Raw genomic sequence first — 19,827 nt, forward strand, 5'->3', positions numbered from 1 at the left:
CCTACTTCCAATGTACATGTGTGAATATTATAGTTCCAGATACCTTCATGTCCTCATTAGTAAAGCAACGATATCCATAGCTGTGAAAACAGTAAATTTATCTTTCTTCTGTTTGCACTTAACTTCCAGAAGTGAAGTGTTGAATTGGTTTTAGTTGTACATACATGCCTGGATTGTAGTGTGGCTCTATGGTAGGAAACTGGGATTGTGGAATTTAGACCTGTGAAAGCCCGGTCTTCAGGTGCACATCAGTGGATAATATCACCTTGTGGTCCAAAGACAGCACAACTGTGTTGTTAGTAGCATGGTTGGGGGAAGCTGCGCATACATGATGGCCCTGTCTCCTTGTGTCCTGGCTCTTGTCTCACCCAGCACAGACTCTGCTGAGCCAGCGGAGGAAATCACCTTCACGGTGGCTTTGCATCTCAGCATTTTTTCCCTTACCTTTCAAAGGCCCGCCTCTCTGATAGGTAGTGTTTTCCCCACATATTCTCCTCTTGTTATTTCAGAAGCAAAAGATTAATTTGGGGAGGACATTTTTTGGTACTTAGGTTGAAACCCCGGGAATCTTTGTAAAATTACATTAATGCTTTTTGCTTTTCCAAACGGAGGCACTTCCCATCATGAGACAAATCTCCGGCCTACTGTCAGTGACTTCCTACAGTGTGAGTCGGTTGACTTTGTGGTCTCTGACTTGAGTGAATCCAGAATTGGAAACACATAATCTCACTTGTGCACAGATTGCTTTGAAGTTGCTTCAGGACTCACTAAATCTTCCAAGTGTCTTTTTTTTTTTTTTTTTTTCCCCTTCCCTGTGCAGGTTTTTCCAAAGTTTATGGTCCTTTTTCTTTTTTGGAACTTACCAGTCTCCCTGTTGCTCTAAAACCACCGCTTAAAACCATAAATTGTAACCAGCTTGTTTTCAAGTGCTTTCACCTCATTGACATTTCCAGGAACTTTTGATGAATTCTGTGTTGACCCCAAGTCTCAGGGGGTATTCCTGGGTGAAGCTATGCTGTCCAGGGCTTTTTCTGAGTCTCCACAGCCAGTTGGTGCAGAAACTCTCCCATTCTCTTCCTCAGTGCCATCGCCTCCATCCTGAGGGCCTGGCTTGACCAGTGCGCAGAGGACTTCCGAGAGCCCCCTCACTTCCCTTGCTTACAGAAACTGCTGGATTATCTCAAACGGATGATGCCAGGCTCTGATCCAGAGAGAAGAGCACAAAATCTACTTGAGCAGTTTCACAAGCAAGAAGTGGAAACTGACAGTGAGTACTTGCTTAAGTTCCGAAAACAAGCTAGATTCTGATTCTGTAAATTCCATGTTGAAGATATGTTTTCCCTATGTTTTTTTTTTTTCCTTAAGATTTATTTTTTTAAAAATGTATTTACTGGGGCACCTGGGTGGCTCAGTAGCTCAGTGTCTGCCTTTGGCTCAGGTCATGATCCTAGGGTCCTGGGATGGAGTCCCACATTGGGCTCCCTGCAGGGAGCCTGCTTCTCCCTCTGCCTATGTCTCTGCCTCTCTGTGTGTCTCTCATGAATAAATAAATAAAATCTTTTTTAAAAAATAAAAGATTTATTTATTTATAAATAAAACATTTAAAAATTTTTTTTTAATTTCTCTTTAAAAGAGAGAGGATGTTGGGAGGAGGAGAGGGAAAGAAACTCTCAAGCAGACTCCTCACTGAGTGCAGAGCCCAATGTGGGGCTCGATTTCAAACCCTGAGATCACCACCTAAGCCAATACCAAGAGTCGGAAGCTTAACCGACTGAGCCACTAGAATGTTCTTTCTATACTTGATGAATGACTTTGGTTTGTCTCAGAGAGACAGACTGCTGGGGGACTGGTGGTGGGTAAAAATTCTGAAGTTTATCAAAGTGCTAATTACAGAGCCTCAGACTTTTAGAGCCAAGAAGATTTTCAGGACCACCTAGTCTGATGTCTCATTTCATAGAAGAGGAAACTGGCTCTGAGAATCGAAGTGATTTCCTAGGGTTTCTCCTAATACCATAAAGAGGATCTTTTGCTTTCTCTTGCCAACATGTCCCATGCTGAACTCGACTTTGCTTTTTATTATCTGTCTCCTGGCTCCTCTAATTAATGGAAACCCATCACGACCACCCCTGTTCAGCAGGCAAAGAATTAAATCCAGTTGTGCCCCTGCCTTCAGAAAAGCTCAAAAAGCCCTGAAAAGGTGTTTGTCAAGCAAGAAGACATCACTGCCATTGAGCATGGCTGACGGCCTCATCAGAGGAAGTTTCTGTGGCTGTTTTTTCCTATTGGAGGAACAGACTGCCTGTTTTCAAGGCCAAAGGAAGGGCTATCACTACAGGTCGTGGGCCACGTGGAATTATCTTTGAAGAAAGCCCAAGAGAGGTTAGGACAGGCTTTCAGCCTGCCGCTCCATCCCCTCGCTGGCCTTCTGGATGATGGTTGCCATGGTGGCTGACCCACTTGGAGCTTTTGACAGGCCTTTCCCTGAAGTGATGCCTGATTTCCTCAGTGAGGGAAAGGAAGTGGTTCCTCGCCATCGATAAGAGAGGCTGCATCAGTGCCAAAGAAAATAACCCTGCATTCCAGACAGTACCTGTGGAATTGTTTTACGTTTGGGGGATCAGAGCAGGGGGGAAATGCAATCGCATCACGAGAAGCCGACTGCCAAGTACTGTATATCTCAGATGACTTCAGCTGCCGGGAATGCTGGAATCCCAGGGCCACTCCTCCAGCTGCGGGACCTGCACTCCCTTCAGGGCCTCCCCGCCTGTCTTTGAGCCGGAGTGGAAAATGCTGTGTGAGAGCCCAGCTCTCCCCACCGGGGCTGCCCCTGGCTCCGGGCCTAATTGGGGAACCGGTGGGACCAGTCGTTCATTGTTTCCGACCCAGCGACTGGAAGGCAGAGCTCATTTGGCAGGCCGAGGCTGGGGAGAGGGAGATTGCCTGACTTTGGAAAGGCTTTAGGCCAGGCTCGAAAATGAATTTTTTCTGAGTTTGGAAAATTTTAATCAAGAAAGCTCTAAGCTCTCTGTTTATTAAGAACAGAGTTATGGTCGTTATGGAAAAGGAGTTTTTAGGAGCTTGGTTCACCTGGGCGTATCTTGCCCAATTTCGTGCTGGCAAAAGCAAAAGTTCTCCTACATTGTTTTCCAACAGTAAAATTTCGCTTCTGAGTTTTTTACTTCCTTACTTCTGGAAGAGAGCCAAAAGCAGAAACAGCAAAGGCATGGCTTCGGCCCCAGAGAGAAAGGACCACGTCATCTTCACCCACAGCAACATCCAAGGCACATATGGGTCGCTGTGAGTGTGTGTTGAGTGAAAGAGAGGATCCAAACTTACCACACTTCCTCTGTGGCTGAAGTAGGTCACCTTCTGCATTCCAGAGCCACTGGAATACATTGGTATAGTAGCTAGCAAGAGGGATGGGACGCCCATTCTGAACTTTTGTTTGGGATTTTAAATTTCTCATTCCTCCATTGAATTGGAGAGTACCCTCAGAGCTGTGTGAAGGCAGAGTGGTGAAGTCATAGGGTTTTAGCTCACGCTGGTTTGTGTTTCAGACTCCGGAGGTGGACAGTGTTTCCTTCCTGCCTTCTGCAGTCATAACCCAAGCCCATTGGCATCAGCACCTTCAACTTGCCATGTGGGTGGGGATGGGGGGCTGTGTCGGGGACCGTCCTTAAACCACATGCCCCACACTGGAGTTGGCATGTACCCACGTGGTGCTGTGATAGGGGGAGTGACATAGGGTCCACTCTCCGCACCCCTTTCCCCTGGAAAACTAAGAAAAGACCACCCCAACCTGACCCAAGATGCATAAAAGTTTTTACAAAGAAAAAGAAAAAGCTTAAAATGTAAACATTCTCTTATTTATTTATTTATTTATTTATTTATTTATTTATTTATTTATTTATTTATGATAGTCACAGAGAGAGAGAGAGAGAGAGAGAGAGGCAGAGACACAGGCAGAGGGAGAAGCAGGCTCCATGCACCGGGAGCCCGACGTGGGATTCGATCCCGGGTCTCCAGGATCGCGCCCTGGGCCAAAGGCAGGCACCAAACCGCTGCGCCACCCAGGGATCCCAAAATTTTTTTTTAAGATTTTATTTATTTATTCATGAGAGACACACAGAGAGAGGCAGAGACACAGGCAGAGGGAGAAACAGACTCCATGCAGGGAGCCCAACGTGGGACTTCGATCCCGGGTCTCCAGGATCACACCCTGGGCTGAAGCATTCTCTAGTAACAACACTGATTTAAGTTTCCACTAAGATGTAACTGAATGCAACTACATGTTGGGGTTTTTGTTTGTTTGTTTGTTTGTTTGTTTGTTTTGAGAACAGATTTGACAGGAGAGCAGGGAGTGTGAAGGGGATGAGGTTGGGGGATGAGGTTGGAACCCCAAGAATCAGGAAAGGTTCCAGGTTCCATTTGCTGGGGTGCAAATGCAATTTCATCCATTCTACCATCTTTCAGAATGGAGTCTGGAGTTCCTGTTTCGTGTGCTGAGTCCTTCAGCTTTTGGGTTGAAATCCAGATGGTTATTAAAGTGATCTTTTTTTCTCACTTCTTCAGTCTCTGCCCTGTGTGATTTGCTAATGGTGGAGCTTATCTATAATAAGGCTCAGGTGAATTTAGCTTCAGGCTCTTCTGCTTCACCCATACTTAACTTGAGGTGGGAAACCGAAAGCTGCCCCAAACATCTTGAGAATTCCAAGGACTTTCTTAGAATTCTGAGGACTTCATCGGCACTCCTGACACCCAGAGGGTGCATTCTACTTCCCCAAAGCCTTGTTTCATTCCCATTCCTTCCAGGTTTCTGGTTATAAACGGCCAGTCATTAAAAATTGCATCATTGGGGCTTAGGAAGTGGCTTGATTAGTCTTTACACCAAGCAGAGGTAGGAGGGGAGCCCAAGATGAGAGAAACCCCCAGAATGTAGCCTGACTTTGCCTAATCCATCTCTGTCCCTGGCCTAAGAATCTGGTTTATCAAAGGGTAACATGAGTCCTCTGAACTTAATAAAGAATCTCCAAACAGAGATGAAGCAGAGCTCCATTTCCCTCAGATTAATTGTGCTAATCATTTCTTCCCATGGGTTTTTAGAAGGATTCGCCATCTTCTTTCTCAGTGAAAGAAGTTCACTTTGACTCTACTAACAAGGTCATAAACACTGGCACCAAAGTACTCATTTTTTTCCCCTTCTGTGAGCAGATGGGTTTCCCAACACCATCTTCTTCAGCCTGGAAGAGGAAGAGGAACTGGAAGGTGGAGGGCCTGCAGAATTCACGTGCTTCCCAGAAGATCTCGTGGCGGAGCAGCTGACCTATATGGACGCAGTATGTATTCTTTCTGTGCCTGAGATGTGCTTCTACTTAAAATGTGGGGACTGACCATACCAGTGGCCTGGGGAGGGCAGTGGGGTAATGTGATTTAAGTCTTTTCTAATCCTTGAGAGAGGCTGTGCCTGTAAATGCAGAGAGAAGATGTGACTTGAATCAATCATCTGAATAATTCAGGCCTAAGCTCTCCTTGCAATTCTGGGGGAAGGTGCTTTTTTACTTGGCACTCGATACACGGAGGGAAGTAAGAATTCTAATTCTCGTGAAACAAAATCGACCCTGTTCCGTGGGTTTTTCTCTGCCTCTAGACTCATAAATATTTCAAGATCTGAACTGTTTATTTGGAGGATTGTAAAGCGGTCAAAGTATAAGTTAGGATAAAATAAGATCGCTGAATCCACATGTGACTCTATCTGCCAGTTCATTCCTATGTGTGCTCCCATGCTTTTAAAGTTTGAATATGTTTGTTAGCCATACAAATTTGATTAGTCACATGTCATAGTGCAATGGTAGCTGGTTAACACCAGTTAAAGAAAAGAGGGCCATTATAGATCATCCTGATGCTTTTAGCTCTTCTTCACTTACCGCTTTTGAAGAAAACAGAAGAGAGAGTGACAGTTTCCATCTAGTGAGCACACAAACTATCAGAAGCAAATCAGAGAGTCTACATAAAGTAAATCCTGGTGTTCTCTCTTCCATACAAACCCTTACATGTCTTGTATTGAGTTGTCATACAGATGAGAATCAGATTTGACCAACGAATTTGCCTTTGTTTTTGTTCCACAACTGACAGCATGAAAGAAAGGTAGGAAACTTCATTGGATGACTTTTAGGCAAAGACAGGCTATAAATTCCTTTCTTCCTTTTACTCTGTGACATTGAATGGGTTTTCCCTTTATATGCTTATTTTTTTTCATTTAAAATCATGTAAAATAGCAACATGATGACGATGTCACATGCACTGTACTTCTTTGGGTCACTTGTCGGGTGGTCATTGGGCATCCATACGCATCGTACACAGTTCATGATCTTGAGTGCCCAGAATGCACCATGAATATGAACCACTACTATAGATTTGTACCTGTTTTTTGAGATATAAGTCAAAATGTTGTCAGTCATTTAAAATGGTCTTTTGGCCATTGTGTTCCATTTGTTCAGTCCAGCAGATTTAGAAGGAACATGTGGGCTTTTCTGACCAGTTAATATATTAATTATTTACTCCTGTCCATTGAAATAGACACGGTTGAGGCAAGTCAAGTAGAAAAGGGTTGTTTGTGCATTTACAAAATATCAATTCACAGATGAGCCAGATGACATGCTTTGCTGAATGAAATGTCTGCGTGGTCCTTAAAGTCAGTTTCTCTTTTGTTCTAGCAACTATTCAAGAAAGTAGTGCCTCACCACTGCCTGGGCTGCATTTGGTCTCGAAGAGATAAGAAGGAGAACAAACATTTGGCTCCTACAATCCGTGCTACCATCTCTCAGTTTAACACGCTCACCAAGTGTGTTGTCAGCACCATACTGGGGGGCAAAGAACTCAAAACTCAGCAGAGAGCCAAAGTCATCGAGAAGTGGATCAACATTGCCCACGTAATTGTCTTTTTAAAAATATTCGTTGTTTTTATACTAGATAGTAGAGACTACTCCATCTCTCTGTTTAAATGGGTCTATGCAGTCAGTGGCAAGGCAATCAAATCATATGTGAACGACCATTGGGTTTTTTGTTGCTCTTATTGTTGTTCCTCCAAAGTAAGAAAAAAAAAATGCCTCTCTTAACTTAGGGGCTTCTTTTTCCTCTTTAAAGAAAATTGGTCCCTTGCATGCTTCTTCTTTCTGCTTACGGGCCTGCACACTGCTGTGTCTCCAGCACAGCGTCTGCTTTTCCCCTTATATTCACAAACTGAGTGTCAATTCTGCCTACGTTCAGTAAATTGAACTTGATATATTGTCTAAGTGTCAGATAGACTCTTCCACACAATGATTACCTACCTATGCACACTTCCAGCACCCAGAAGCGTTGTATCTTCTACAGATTTAAAGAGCTGGTGCTGTCTCAGAATCCTGAATCTCTTTGCTAAAGGACTGAGATGCACAGATTTTACATTGATCTGGGGCTTTCCAAAGGACTTTCTATCTGAAGTTGGAGGGAAAGAGTTTATTCCAAGGCTGAATCACATTCTGGTGAGTGTCAGTCTAGTCTCTTGGGTCAGCTGCTTATATAGTCTATGACCTTGGCTTGTCAATATCTTCATGATCCAGAAAAGGTGGACAGTATTCAGTCTCTTGGCCACCAGATATTTCATGAGCTCTTGAATGCACGTGAGCTACAGTTTTATGTACTTTGGGGACATCATTAGGATAAGCTCAATTAATGTGGTCTTACAGGAGCCTGTAGTCAAACAAGGAAGCTAAGAAATACTGGAATGATCATAACCAAGACAGAAGAAGAGTGGGGCTCTATGACATAAGCTAGAGTTGTAGCGAAGGAGAAATCACTTCTGGCTGGGGGGGATCAAGGAAGCCTTCATGGATAGGAAGACATTTGGATTTAGCTTTGAATCTAGATAGAATTTTTGGTATTTGAAGATTGGGTAAGATTTTTTTGTTTTGTTTTGTTTTTTGGTAGGCAGAAGAAATTACATCACCAAAAGCTATGTAATTAACAACAACTTTTAAAAATAAGTATTATATAAATATCTTATTATTCCATGTTCTAGGTTATATGGGTCAACCCTCAACCAAAACCCATTTTGCTTTCTATGCTAATATATATATATTTTTTTCATTAAGCCCTCATGTTTAGGGCATAATGCATAAATTCATTCTCTCTCTCTTTGTAACATTCTCTTTTGTTGTCTTTGATTAAAAAACAACATAATTGTATCAGGGAATTTGCCTTATTTGGGGTTTTTAGGTGGTCCATTACCACAGATGTTTTAGTATATAAAAAAAGTAGGAAAAAAATATCTTATGACTTAAATTTCTCCTCTTCTAAGTTGAGCTTATTTCTAAAGAGCTACAAAAAAAGTTCTATAGATAGAGTGGTAGAACAGAGCATGGAATTTCTGTCTTCTTAAAATGATAGGAAATTTTTTTTTTTTTTTTTTTTTTTTGCCACAGATGCTATATATCCTTTAATCCATTCAACTGCTTGGGAGATCTATAGCAAGAATACAACATCTGTATGTTTGATAGTGTGACCCAAACAATGACTTTCGGTCTAAATTAAATATAAATTGTGCATTTATGTGATAATAAAAAATACAAGTTGAACAATTTGGGGAATATTCCAAGGTCCATAGCACGTGTTTAAAAGCCAGGGGTCCTTGCTCTTGGCGATGTAATTTCCTAATATTGAGCATTTTGTGTCCCTTGAAATTGTGTGGAGTAATTTAATAATGAAACTCATAGGTGGTTTCCTGCCAAGATTTATTTTACTTTTCCTGCATTAATCACAGTTAATTTCTACCAAGAGGATATTTGAAAAATGATAATAATTTACACACAGAAAATATCTGTGACCTAATGTGATCGTATTTTCTTGGACTGTCCTTGCTATATTTTTATTTTACTTGTGCATCTCCTGGAAGATACCTCCCTTTCTAGAAATGCGGCCAAATGTCTCTTGTGCTCTTTTAAACCCTTAACTGAAGCCTCTTTCTGAGTAATGTGTTCCATATGTCTATTACAATTTGCATGAAGTATCTTTTATTTATTGCAAGTTTCTTGATATTTGGAACATGAGTTTTGAATTCTGAACCTTTGTTGAACCATGCTCTCGTGGGCTTGGGTTTCCAGACTGACCATGTTTCAGAGTGCTCCCTCGCTCACTCGCTCTTTCTTTTCAAATAAGGGGAGGGCATTGAGGCATTTAAAGAGAGTGGGCATGACTTTTGTAAAATACTTTGGCATTGACTCTAAGAAGAAAATGTTTGGAGGTTTGTTTGTTTGTTTGGCATAGTTTTAAGTAGCCAGATTTTTGGCAAGCTAAGTTAGAGAATGCTGTTTTTCCTTCCTATTCAGGATTGACATGACTTCATGAAATGACCTTCTAAGCAATGTGCATTTATGCCCAACCACCCCGGGGTCTCTTGCTTTAGATGTTCTGCACAAAGCTAAGCCCATGCTCACATAGTGTACTCAATGGGAAACAGTGGATATATTACACTCTCAAATGCCTGTATATTGAAACATCTCCTTTGACATGAGGCATAGCCCACTCTCCCCATGTTGCCAAGAATGGGGCTCTCTCCCTTACTGTTTTGCTGTCCCTGCCATTCATTCAGCAGGACATTGACTCCAGGGTCACTGGCTGCTGAGGCTGCAGACTCCGTGCGGTAGCTTCAATTTCAGGATCAGAGAGCCTTTCTCCTTACCCAGAAAATGACATCCAGAATGTTTCCTGTTCTTTCTATTTTGTTTTCAAGTGCTGCCAACGCGAATTTTATTTTAAAAGCCCAAGTTATTTTGGAAACACCAAAGTACCAAGGTGTTTCTGAATGTTTATGATTGTGGCACAGGCCAATTTGAAACCAAATGAATGTGTATAAAAATATTCCCTCTTGGCTAAGAACATAAAAGCCAAAGTTCATCTTGCGGTGAATTTTTATTGCCAAGTTATATACACCTCTCTGGGCAAGGGATGGCCATGAGATGTTCGATACCATTGACCTCACAATGGCTGCTGCCTGGCTCCTTTTGTGGGTCTAAAGGATATAGTGAACTGTCATGTGTGTTTTTAGGGCATCTGTGTGAAGAAAGCTTATTTCCGTAGCACAGCACTGCAGACTCACCTCCATTCGTGTTTTTACTAGGAAAGCTGGAAACCATAAAACTGTAACAACAACGCAAAAAATATATTAAAGGGAGAAAAACAAGCATACGGTGCCAAAACCTATAAAGTGTTTCGGTGACTGGGGTGGGAGTAAGGAGCCACTTTTTGATGTTCAGTATTTATACAGCTGCCTATTTAGTGGTAAGAATTCATAGCAGCTGTGATACCTCTAAAACAGGAAACCACCAACTCACTGTATTATTGATATTTAAAGGCCTTTTATGTTTTAATCACTTTCCATACAGGAATGTAGAATCCTGAAGAATTTTTCCTCCTTGAGGGCCATCATTTCTGCACTACAGTCCAATTCCATCTATAGGTTAAAAAAGACGTGGGCTGCCGTCCCGAAGTAAGTTCCCAAGTGTCCTGCTCTGCTTTCTTTGGCTGGGGCGACCAGTCGGTGTATAAATGGTATGGGTCCTCGCCTTCAAAGCTCATATTATGTAACTAGAGAAACATATTTGAAAGGCTCTGTGTGTCCCAGGCAGGGTGCACTTTACATGTAATCATTAATAAGTTTTTAGGTGGGGCTGCCACAGGAGTCAGACTCATGGGCAAAGTGTGCCAAAGTCAAGGTTATAGGCTTTGAGGATGATTTTAAAGATGTGCTTATGATCTAGATTCTGAGGGTTAAGTTTGTGGCATGATAAAGTTATTGCAATTTGCTGTTACTTCAATTATTTGTCAGCCGCCTTTCAAAGCCCTAAGCTGTTCCAAGATGTGAGGGATCACGTGCGTAGATGTGATGTTAGTACTTGCTGTTCAGTGAGAATCTATTTAGTTTGCTTCTGTTTCAGCATGCTAAAAGCTATTCTTAGTGATATTAAAAAACCCTCAAGTCCCTTCCACATACCTGACTAAAGTTATTAACTGGCCACATTTTGTTTTTCATTTTTTATTTTTTAATATTATTTTCATTTTATATAGTTTGTCCTATATCTTGGTGGAACCTTTGGAACAATTAACAATTTCATGTCCTCATGATTTTACTATCTTCGTTCCCCAATTTCCAGAGCTTCCCTTGTAGACCAGAGAACTTTTAGCAGAGGAGGGAAAGGTGAATGAGGAGGCAACTCTGATTCCCTATCAGTACAGATTTAGAAGCTGGGGAATGTGTCATGGCTGCAAACTAGGCCAGTTACATTCAACAGGTCTACCTGGGTTTGAACTAATCAAGAAGTCAAGCTGTATCAGGGAAGAATGTGTAAACTTTACAGTCTATAGTATATGCAGTGTAATCACTTTCAGCCAGGAGAGGAGCCAGCTGGCTCCCCAGGCAGGCCTGCCCTTGTGGAATTGGTGGCTTCGGGCCTTAGGAGTGGAAGGTCTAGGCATTCAGTTTCATCAGTCCACTCAGAGCTGATTAAAACCCTAAGGGACTAACAGGGTCCAAACCTCCAAGAGACCCCGATTGGTACACCAGAATTTCATAAATTTATGCTGAAAAATGAGTGCCAGAGTACTCTTGCATACCAATGGGCTCATATTCTCAATCAGCAGAATGTCTACTTGGGGGAAGTCAAATTATTTATTACATAAGGCTTTGATGAGTCAGTAGAAAACAACTGGAAGTGGCTGATCGTAATGTCTGGTGTTACGATGCTGTAGGAGCCTTAGCCACTTGGAGACTCCAAAGCTCATGCTCTATTTACAACACTGTTATCTATTAGGAGAAAATCTGGCAGATAGGTTTTTCAAAGTCTAGTGCAATTTTTTTTATTACCACTTATTCTTAAGTTCTTTCTCCTCTTCATTAGTTTGAAAAATCAAGCTGACTCTGATGTGAAAGAAAGACGAGTTGATTGGTTTCTCCTTTGCATATAAATCTTATGAAAGATATGGGTCATATGAAATCATTAGATGGTAGACCTTGGTGAAATACAGTGGGAAAATCAGATGCATACAGACTCCTCATCCTCAATAACTCAGACCCCTCTCCTTCCCTTCATCGGTACTCCCCAGCCCTGGTATCAAAAACAAAAACAAAGGGATGGTCAGGTGCTTAAAAAAAAAAAAAAAAAAAAAAAAAAAAAAAAAAAAAACCTCCTGTGCTTGATTGCAGCCTTCTCTGATTGCAATGACAGGTAATCCTATCTTTCTTTGTGGTTGATAAATAGCATACTGTGGAAAGTCACTTAGCCAGCCAAAGATTTCTTCCTCACAGCAAATGTGAGGCTGAAACACAAGGAAAAAAATTAGTGGGGTTGTATCTTAATCTTTTGGTTACCATATGAGGTCCATCCTTCCAGCTGGCTTTTTAAACTATTCACCTCAAAACAAACCTCAAAGCCACATTCTGTACAATGTGAGTGTCTGGTTTGTTTCTTAGTTGGTCAGTTCATGTTTTAGCAGGGATGCTATAGAAGTGTCATAGTTCCTAGAGAAGACACTTTCATATCAGCTTTCTATATTTTTCATTGCTAAATTCAAGGGACAGGGTTAAGATACCTTATGTGGTTATCACCTTCCCTGTAATCCTTTATGCTAACTACCTTCAGAGGACAGAGAATACATCTGTTTATTTCCCTTTATTTAGGCCCACATGTAATTAAGTTCCTAACTATTTTTTCCAAAATACAAATATCTTTACTGGTTTTCTTTATTACAAGAATAATATCACCCTCATTGTAAAACAGATAACTTAATAATGACTTTCTTGTGATCATGACATGCTGCATGTAGAATGATATGGCTCCATTAACTCTCTGCCTTCAGTGTCCTCCACTCAGTAACCATAGAGGGCTGAGAGAAAAGCCTGAGGCCCATGGAGAGGGGCAGGCCTCCAGAAGGGACAGGGCCGAGTAGGTGCTTAGGGATATGATCCTGCTGACTTTACTGCGGTCCCTCAAGAGGACTCCTAGTATTTCTGTTGTATAGGTAAGAAAATGGAAGCTCAGGAACATTAGGCAGTTGGCCTGAAAGCATTTGGGGAGGGAATGGCAGTGGGGATTTGAACCCACTTCCCAAACCAGAGCCCATTCTGCTTCCATCTACTCTGATTTCAATTTGAGAGCCCAGGCCTGTGACTTAGGAAATTTGGCTTCTGCACCTGCCATTCTCAACACTTAGTAATGGAAACATCAGCAAATTCCTGACCCTGCCATCTTCATCTCTAAATGAGGGGACTGGCTAACATGATTTCTCAGGCCCCACAGGGCTCTGTGTATTGCTAAGATAGATTTTTTTTTTTAAGAACACATCCCAATGGAGCAACTTGATGTCCCAATTTAATAATTCTTTCTTACAATTATAACATGCACAGATAGAAAAATCCCTCTCTTCACATAGGTGACCATGTGTACCTTTAAAAAAACAAAACAAAACAAAAAACCACCTAGCCTGGATGAATAAAGTCATTGTCCTCCTCTGTGGTCCTGTCACCCACTGATCTTGAGCTCAGTACAATCTCTCTGTAGACACAGTAACTGAGGGCAGCAGGGCTGAAGGTGTAGGGCTTCCACAGACTCCTTTATTTGTTCATATTTTTTTCTTCCCTCTCACAGGGACCGGATGCTGATGTTTGAAGAACTTTCAGATATCTTCTCAGACCATAATAACCATTTGACCAGCCGGGAACTTCTCATGAAGGTGAGGCAGTTGTGGGGGGATGCTGGGTTGCATTGCTGATGGCTCTGGAACCCAGTTAAGGCAAGAGTGGCTTAATGGCTCCCTACTTTCCTGCCTGTCCCAGGAGAAAGCCTGCAGTGACTTAGAAGACAGAATTTTTGTTTTTTTTGGACCAAATCTGAGAAGCTCGGGGCTGAGAAAACTGAATGTCCAGCTCCTCGGTTTCACGGTTACACAACCAGATTGTGAAACTTGTGCTCATTGAGCATATCTCTTTAACGAGCCACGCTGCAGACACCAAGTGCTGGTGGCTTGGTGGGCGAGAGGCCCTGGAATATTCCTTCTCAGCAAAACTTCTTCTAGAATGACAGAGGCCAAGCCTGCAATTGCACATCCTTTACTTGGACCAAGTTGCATGGTCCATCAGCAATATTTATTGAATGCCAAGTGAGTGCTGACTTCTGAACTAAAGGCAGGTAAAAGTGTAGCTTGGTTGATTTTACTTCTCGAGACATTTTTTGAATGTCCGGTATCTGTAAAGCATTGGAGCGGCCTCTAGGAACATGAAGATGATAAACGCAGAACCTGTCTTCAAGAATTCACCCTCTGGCTGGTGGATGTAGGACGAAATGAGAATAAGTAGTCGATAAAGGTACAAATAACAGGTAGTGAATGGTCATCAGAGGGAAACATAGGCCAGGTACTATCTTCGCAGCCTTCCTATAAAGTAGATTTTATCATCCTTATTTTGCAGATAGCCAGGACTTGGAGAGGTAAGTACTATGTCTTAAATCACACACCTGGTAGGTCGTGGAGCTAGAATGTGAACCCTACCTGGCAAGACTCTAAAACCTGTGCTTGTATCATGTAGGCATAAAACTATTTCTTTTGGCCACTTGGGAGTAGGGGACAGTGTAGATCTGAGAAAACTTCACGGACAAGGTAAATCCGTAATTGAGCAACTGTTGATTGAGTGTTCACAATGTGCTAGATGTCAGAGGTACACCCACGCTGAAGGCAGTCTCCGATCTTAAAGAGATTACATCTTGTGTCAGGGGGGTGATGGTAGAGAAGAAGACAATTCTAAAATCGTAGGATATGCACTACCATAGCCCTGAACTGGGCAATGAGAGGATATGATCCTTGTCCTTAGTCTCTTTTGCTGCAAGTTGGAGATAATAATAGTATTTAGCCCACTGACCTCATAGAATTGTTTTGAAGATTGACTAAGATAAAATATTTGAAAGCGCTATGCAAATAAATGTATTTTTAGTATTTGGCATGCCTTGTGCACATGAAGCCAAAGTATGCACAACAAATGTAAGTTAAGTATGCACTACATATGCAAGCTTAGGACAGGCACAGAGTGGGGATGAAAGTCCAGTGAAGGTGGGGTCACTAAGAAAAGGTACCCACCTGGTACCTGCTAGATTTGTCATTCCCGTAAGGGCCTCTGTTATGGTCTTCTTGACTGGGTGTCCTCCTAAGTCCTGCTCTTCCTGCATGTCTCATCGTGGGCTCTGCTGGGTACTCAGCCTGCCTCCTTGCTGGCCTGTAAGCCTCTTACAGGAAGGAACTGGATTTGTTTTCTCACTGTTCAATCCCTAATGCCTGACACAGTGCCTGGGATGCAGCAAGTCTTCAGAAAATATGTTTGACTGCATGAATTGGTGGGCCTTAATAGTCATGTGACATTGAGACCCTGCCCACTCTTTGCCCTCCTAGGACTAGGTGATATGAGCAAGGCAGTTTATGCTGACATCTGACTCTGGATTTGGCCTACCTGATTAATGGCATGCTAACCAGTGCTTGCTGAGATCATGTTACTCCCTGCTTCACATCCCCCTGGATTTGTAGACTTTAAATGGAAACTCGTCTGGCTGGAAGGAGATGGCTTAGTGGTCTCCCTGTAAGGAACACAAAGCTAGACAAACCGGAGCCACACATTCAAATCCCAATAGCTCTGAGTCATCCTTCCAACGTAGATAAATTGAATGCTGTGCAGCTCATTGCCTGGTGGCAGTGTTCTGGCCGAAACCTTAGAAGCAAAGCCATATCTAGACATTAAAGGTCCCATAAACCTTTCTTAAATGTAGAAGTTGGCCCTCGTGCTCGAAGTTAAATTTCTTATACATGGCTCAAATCCCAAAGAAATGAAAAACTTGGCTATGAATTCCTGTGGTCTGTGCATTATCATTAACGATGTTGTAATGTTTTGGGCAGGCCATATGTATATGTAGGTCCCTTTCCAGTCACCTTTGTTGATCATTCTTCATGTGAAGTATATATCATTCTTCATATAATTCTGAGCCTTAATTCTCAGCATGGTTGTAAAAAAGAAAAAAATGAAATCAAGGTACTTATTAGGTTCTCGAAAAAACCCCTGGGAAAAATTGCTGGCCTCTGTTTCTAATATACCATTCTTGGACTTAACCTGATTTACCATTGCGTGATCTTAGTCTTAAACACTGATCTTTTCTTCCACCTCTGGGTAGATGTAATGATCCACCTTTATGATATTATGGCTGAGGCAACATAACAATTAGCAAAAACCTAAGATTTTCATTTTAATGTTGGGGGAAAATGTTTTTATTTTTCTCAAAGATTATCTTAAACCTGTTTGTATCTCAAACAGGTTTGATTATGATTTCTCGAACTTAAGTAACTCAGAGCTGGTGAACTGTAGAATCCATAAATTTTAAAACAGCAGGAAAGCAGAACGCCACCAATCATCCCTGTTCTTGGGACTTTTAGTGAGAACTCTCCCTGGTGGAATTGATAAAAACAACTCTGAGAACAGCCCAACAATTTGGCTGTAATGGAAATGTATATGTAGTGAAGCTCCAACATGCACTCAGGCCAGGGTGGGAGCAGGAGACTCTGAAGGTCCATTCAGAGAGTTACCATTAACAACTTCTGGGTGATAATGTACCTAACATTGATTGAGAAGAATTCAGCGCCTCTATACATCCTAGTAGAAGAGGCCCAGAAACAGGATAGATAAGAACTCTGCCAAGGATAGAGATAGAAGGTGGGACTCAGGGGAGAAATTTTCACTAGGGAGAGAAAGGGAAGAGAAAGAGAGAGAGAGGAGCAGGAGGTTGGTGGAAGGAGAGGGAATGATTTGAAATTCATCTAAACAGAGGCAGTCATGAAGGATGGCATTTCCAAAGATGTGAATGTGGTGAAAAACATGAAGGTGACTTTGGCAGAAGAAAAGACACCATGAGTATGAGCATGGCCAGCAAAGGAGTCCGAAGAAAGGAACCAGACCAATGCCATCAGCATACCTGTGAAAAGTTCCAAGGGGTTTCAAGGAATTGGTGGTATGAGAGCTGCAGAGCAGAAGACTTAGGGCCAAGGAAGGAGAAAATTGACACTGATGGATTTTCGTTTGACATCTCATCTGGGAGAACTGGCACCAGCCTGTCTCTTCAGTTGCCCAGTCAGGATTGGAGTCTCAGTCTCTTGAAATCATGAAGTCATGAAATCCGCAGGCTTGCTCACGCTCACCTCAGGTCTTTACCGGCCTCCCAGTGAGGAGGCTGTCCTGAGTGATATGGAGGTCTGTGGCTTTCCATCTCTGCTGGTCTGTGGCTCTCTGGAGCCTTTTAAACTTCAGAAATCCTTCCTAAGAACTTTAGAGATACCTTCAATAACTTCCACACCTGATACCTCTGCCAATGATCAAGAACTGGAAGGGAACCAGAGGGATCCACATAGGAAAGGCATGGCCATTTGCTTTCATTCCAGACAGAAGTATTTTCTCACTTCTAGCGAATTCTTAAGAATTTGGGAGAACTCACCACCACCTCACATGGTAAATGGCACTTTCCTTCATCCCCAGGAGAAACTATAGGCAGGAGTCATTAAACAATATTGCTCCTTATCACCCTTTGTAGTAGAGTTAAAATAGATCATGAGTCACGGTGGGTTCTGGACCCAGGTTAAGGCTGATGAATGCTGGAAGATATTGATGCCTCGTTGCCATCGGGAAGGCCAAGTCTGCAAAAGACACACACTCCTGTGTGTGGTCGGGGAAGGTCACATGCTATGGTCACATCATAAATCCCAGCGAGACTGATGGAGGAAGCTACTGGAACGCGTATCCCCCATCCAGATTGTGAAATTTGCCTCCCATTCATATACTTCCTGGAAAATGAGAACTTAACAAGACCCCGAAACCACAGAACCCAACACACTGTGTTCCATCAGCAGGCGGGAGTTTAGTCATCATCGTTGAAGAGTTTGGCAGGAGCAGAGGAAGGGTAGCTGCCCGTCCTCAGGTGCCAGGAGGAAGGATTACCTTGTAGGAGTTCCAAACCTGAGAAAAGCAACCTAGGAGGACCAGGGAGGAAAACGAGGAGAAAAAAGAGGTGACGGTCTGGCTTTCATAGATTAGTGCTGCTGCACAATATTGGACTTCCTCAGAAAACTTCCGGTATAAAAGTTTCATTTAGCTGAGAAATACCACAGAAAGAGTCCCCAGAAAGAGTCCCTTTTTCTCTCCCAGAATGCTGGCACATGTATTTCAGGCCAAGATCAAGAAATCACAAAATGTACTGAGGAAGAGGTCTTCATTTCCAGGGCATGTGATTATTCTGGGTGAAATTTGGGATATATAAAAATTGCCTCCGGTTCTGGGAACTGCTGGCCTCGTATTGACCATTGATTTTTATCACTTAATCAGGGGTTCCCCTTAGAAAGGGGTAGAGGGGACAGGATCATCCGAGGCCACCAGACCTTATTGCAAATAGACCTCTTGCGACGAGCCAGCCAAATGTTTACATAATTGAGCCCAGAGCCTGCTGGAGGCCTCTTGGTTTTGCATGGCATCCAGGCAGTTGTGCAGAGGTTCCGGACCTGACCCTCCATGCCCCTTTGCTTGTTTGTGGTGCCGCTCTCCATCTGTGTGTGTGTTTCTGTTTCTTAGGAAGGAACCTCAAAATTTGCAAACCTGGACAGCAGTGTGAAAGAAAACCAGAAGCGGACTCAGAGGAGGCTTCAGCTCCAGAAGGACATGGTATGTTGGGCCCTCAGTCTTTTCTGAGAACCCAACAGAAAGCAGCCCTGTGTGGGTGGCGGGGCTTCTGCATGGCACTGACACATTCCATCTGCAGGGCACCCCTGCTTCCAAGAACATTCTCCATCCTTCATTTATTCTCAGCAGCCCTGGCAGGTCTATAGGAGACATATCATCACTCCCATTTGATCCAGTGGGAAATCAACACTAACAGTCACAAATCATAGCGTTCTCTGGAATATTCTTTCTTCTAGAGGTAGGGAGCAAAATCTGCAGTAGGGAGACTTCCTTCTCTCTTACTGTCCTCCTCCATGAACTCCTGCCCTTAGGAGCTGCTGCCCCGGGGCCTTGAGACCTCCTGGGAATGCCTACTGAAGTCAACTTTGGGTGCATGGTGGCCTAGGACATGGGTGCTGAGGAAAGGGTGTCTGCTCCCAGGAGGACTTGGTCTATGTACTGGTAGATCTTTTCATTTGTTTGAAAACCTCTGTCCATTTTCCAGCTCCCCATACTAATCCCAAGGACTAACCAAACCTCATTTTTCCATACTCAAAGGACATACCTCCCTCCTTAAGACTGAAAGATAGTTACTATCTTTAGCATTATCTTAAAGGTTTATTTCAAAAATTCTCCTTTTAGCATGGAAGGGGGAAAACCAGAGAGGGGATTAGACCCTGGCAACCTCTATATCTCCTTATCCTTGTTTTGGGAGGATTTTCTCCTTCTTTGGAAGGCTGGACATAAATCACAAATGTTGTTTTTGAATGATAGGACTCTTCTGTGCCATAAAGCTGATAAAACATTTTACAGCATTTCAGACTTTCTTTGGTTGTTCAAAGACAAGTTAAAAATAGCTGCTAAAAAAAAAAGATTATTTTAGTTCAGGATGAGACCTTGTGCACATAACAGAGGAGGACAAACTGCCCCTGAGAGTGAGTCCTCGGGGTGAACCTCTCCAGTCAGCTCTGGGCAAGGAGACAGCCAACCTCACATTGAACAACCTGGGCCTGCCCTGGCTGGGATTCTGTTTACTTCCAGAATTTCCCAAGTGCCTGAATGGAAGT

At 42.7% G+C, this 19,827-nt stretch overlaps 1 protein-coding gene across 4 annotated transcripts in view; it reads left to right on the forward strand.

Moving 5' to 3' along the window:
* The window catches only part of RGL1 (ral guanine nucleotide dissociation stimulator like 1), a 249,415-nt gene that overhangs the window by 202,067 nt on the left and 27,521 nt on the right, over nucleotides 1-19,827 (forward strand). For all 4 annotated transcript variants that reach the window (XM_038542276.1, XM_038542279.1, XM_038542277.1 and 1 more), the window contains 6 exons: nucleotides 1,083-1,267; nucleotides 5,212-5,336; nucleotides 6,714-6,929; nucleotides 10,419-10,522; nucleotides 13,677-13,761; nucleotides 18,674-18,763. In XM_038542276.1, coding sequence (XP_038398204.1) covers nucleotides 1,083-1,267; nucleotides 5,212-5,336; nucleotides 6,714-6,929; nucleotides 10,419-10,522; nucleotides 13,677-13,761; nucleotides 18,674-18,763 — 805 coding nt within the window. The remainder of the gene's footprint in view (nucleotides 1-1,082; nucleotides 1,268-5,211; nucleotides 5,337-6,713; nucleotides 6,930-10,418; nucleotides 10,523-13,676; nucleotides 13,762-18,673; nucleotides 18,764-19,827) is intronic.

Source organism: Canis lupus, chromosome 7 (assembly GCF_011100685.1).
Source record: "Canis lupus familiaris isolate Mischka breed German Shepherd chromosome 7, alternate assembly UU_Cfam_GSD_1.0, whole genome shotgun sequence".
NCBI lineage: Eukaryota > Metazoa > Chordata > Mammalia > Carnivora > Canidae > Canis > Canis lupus.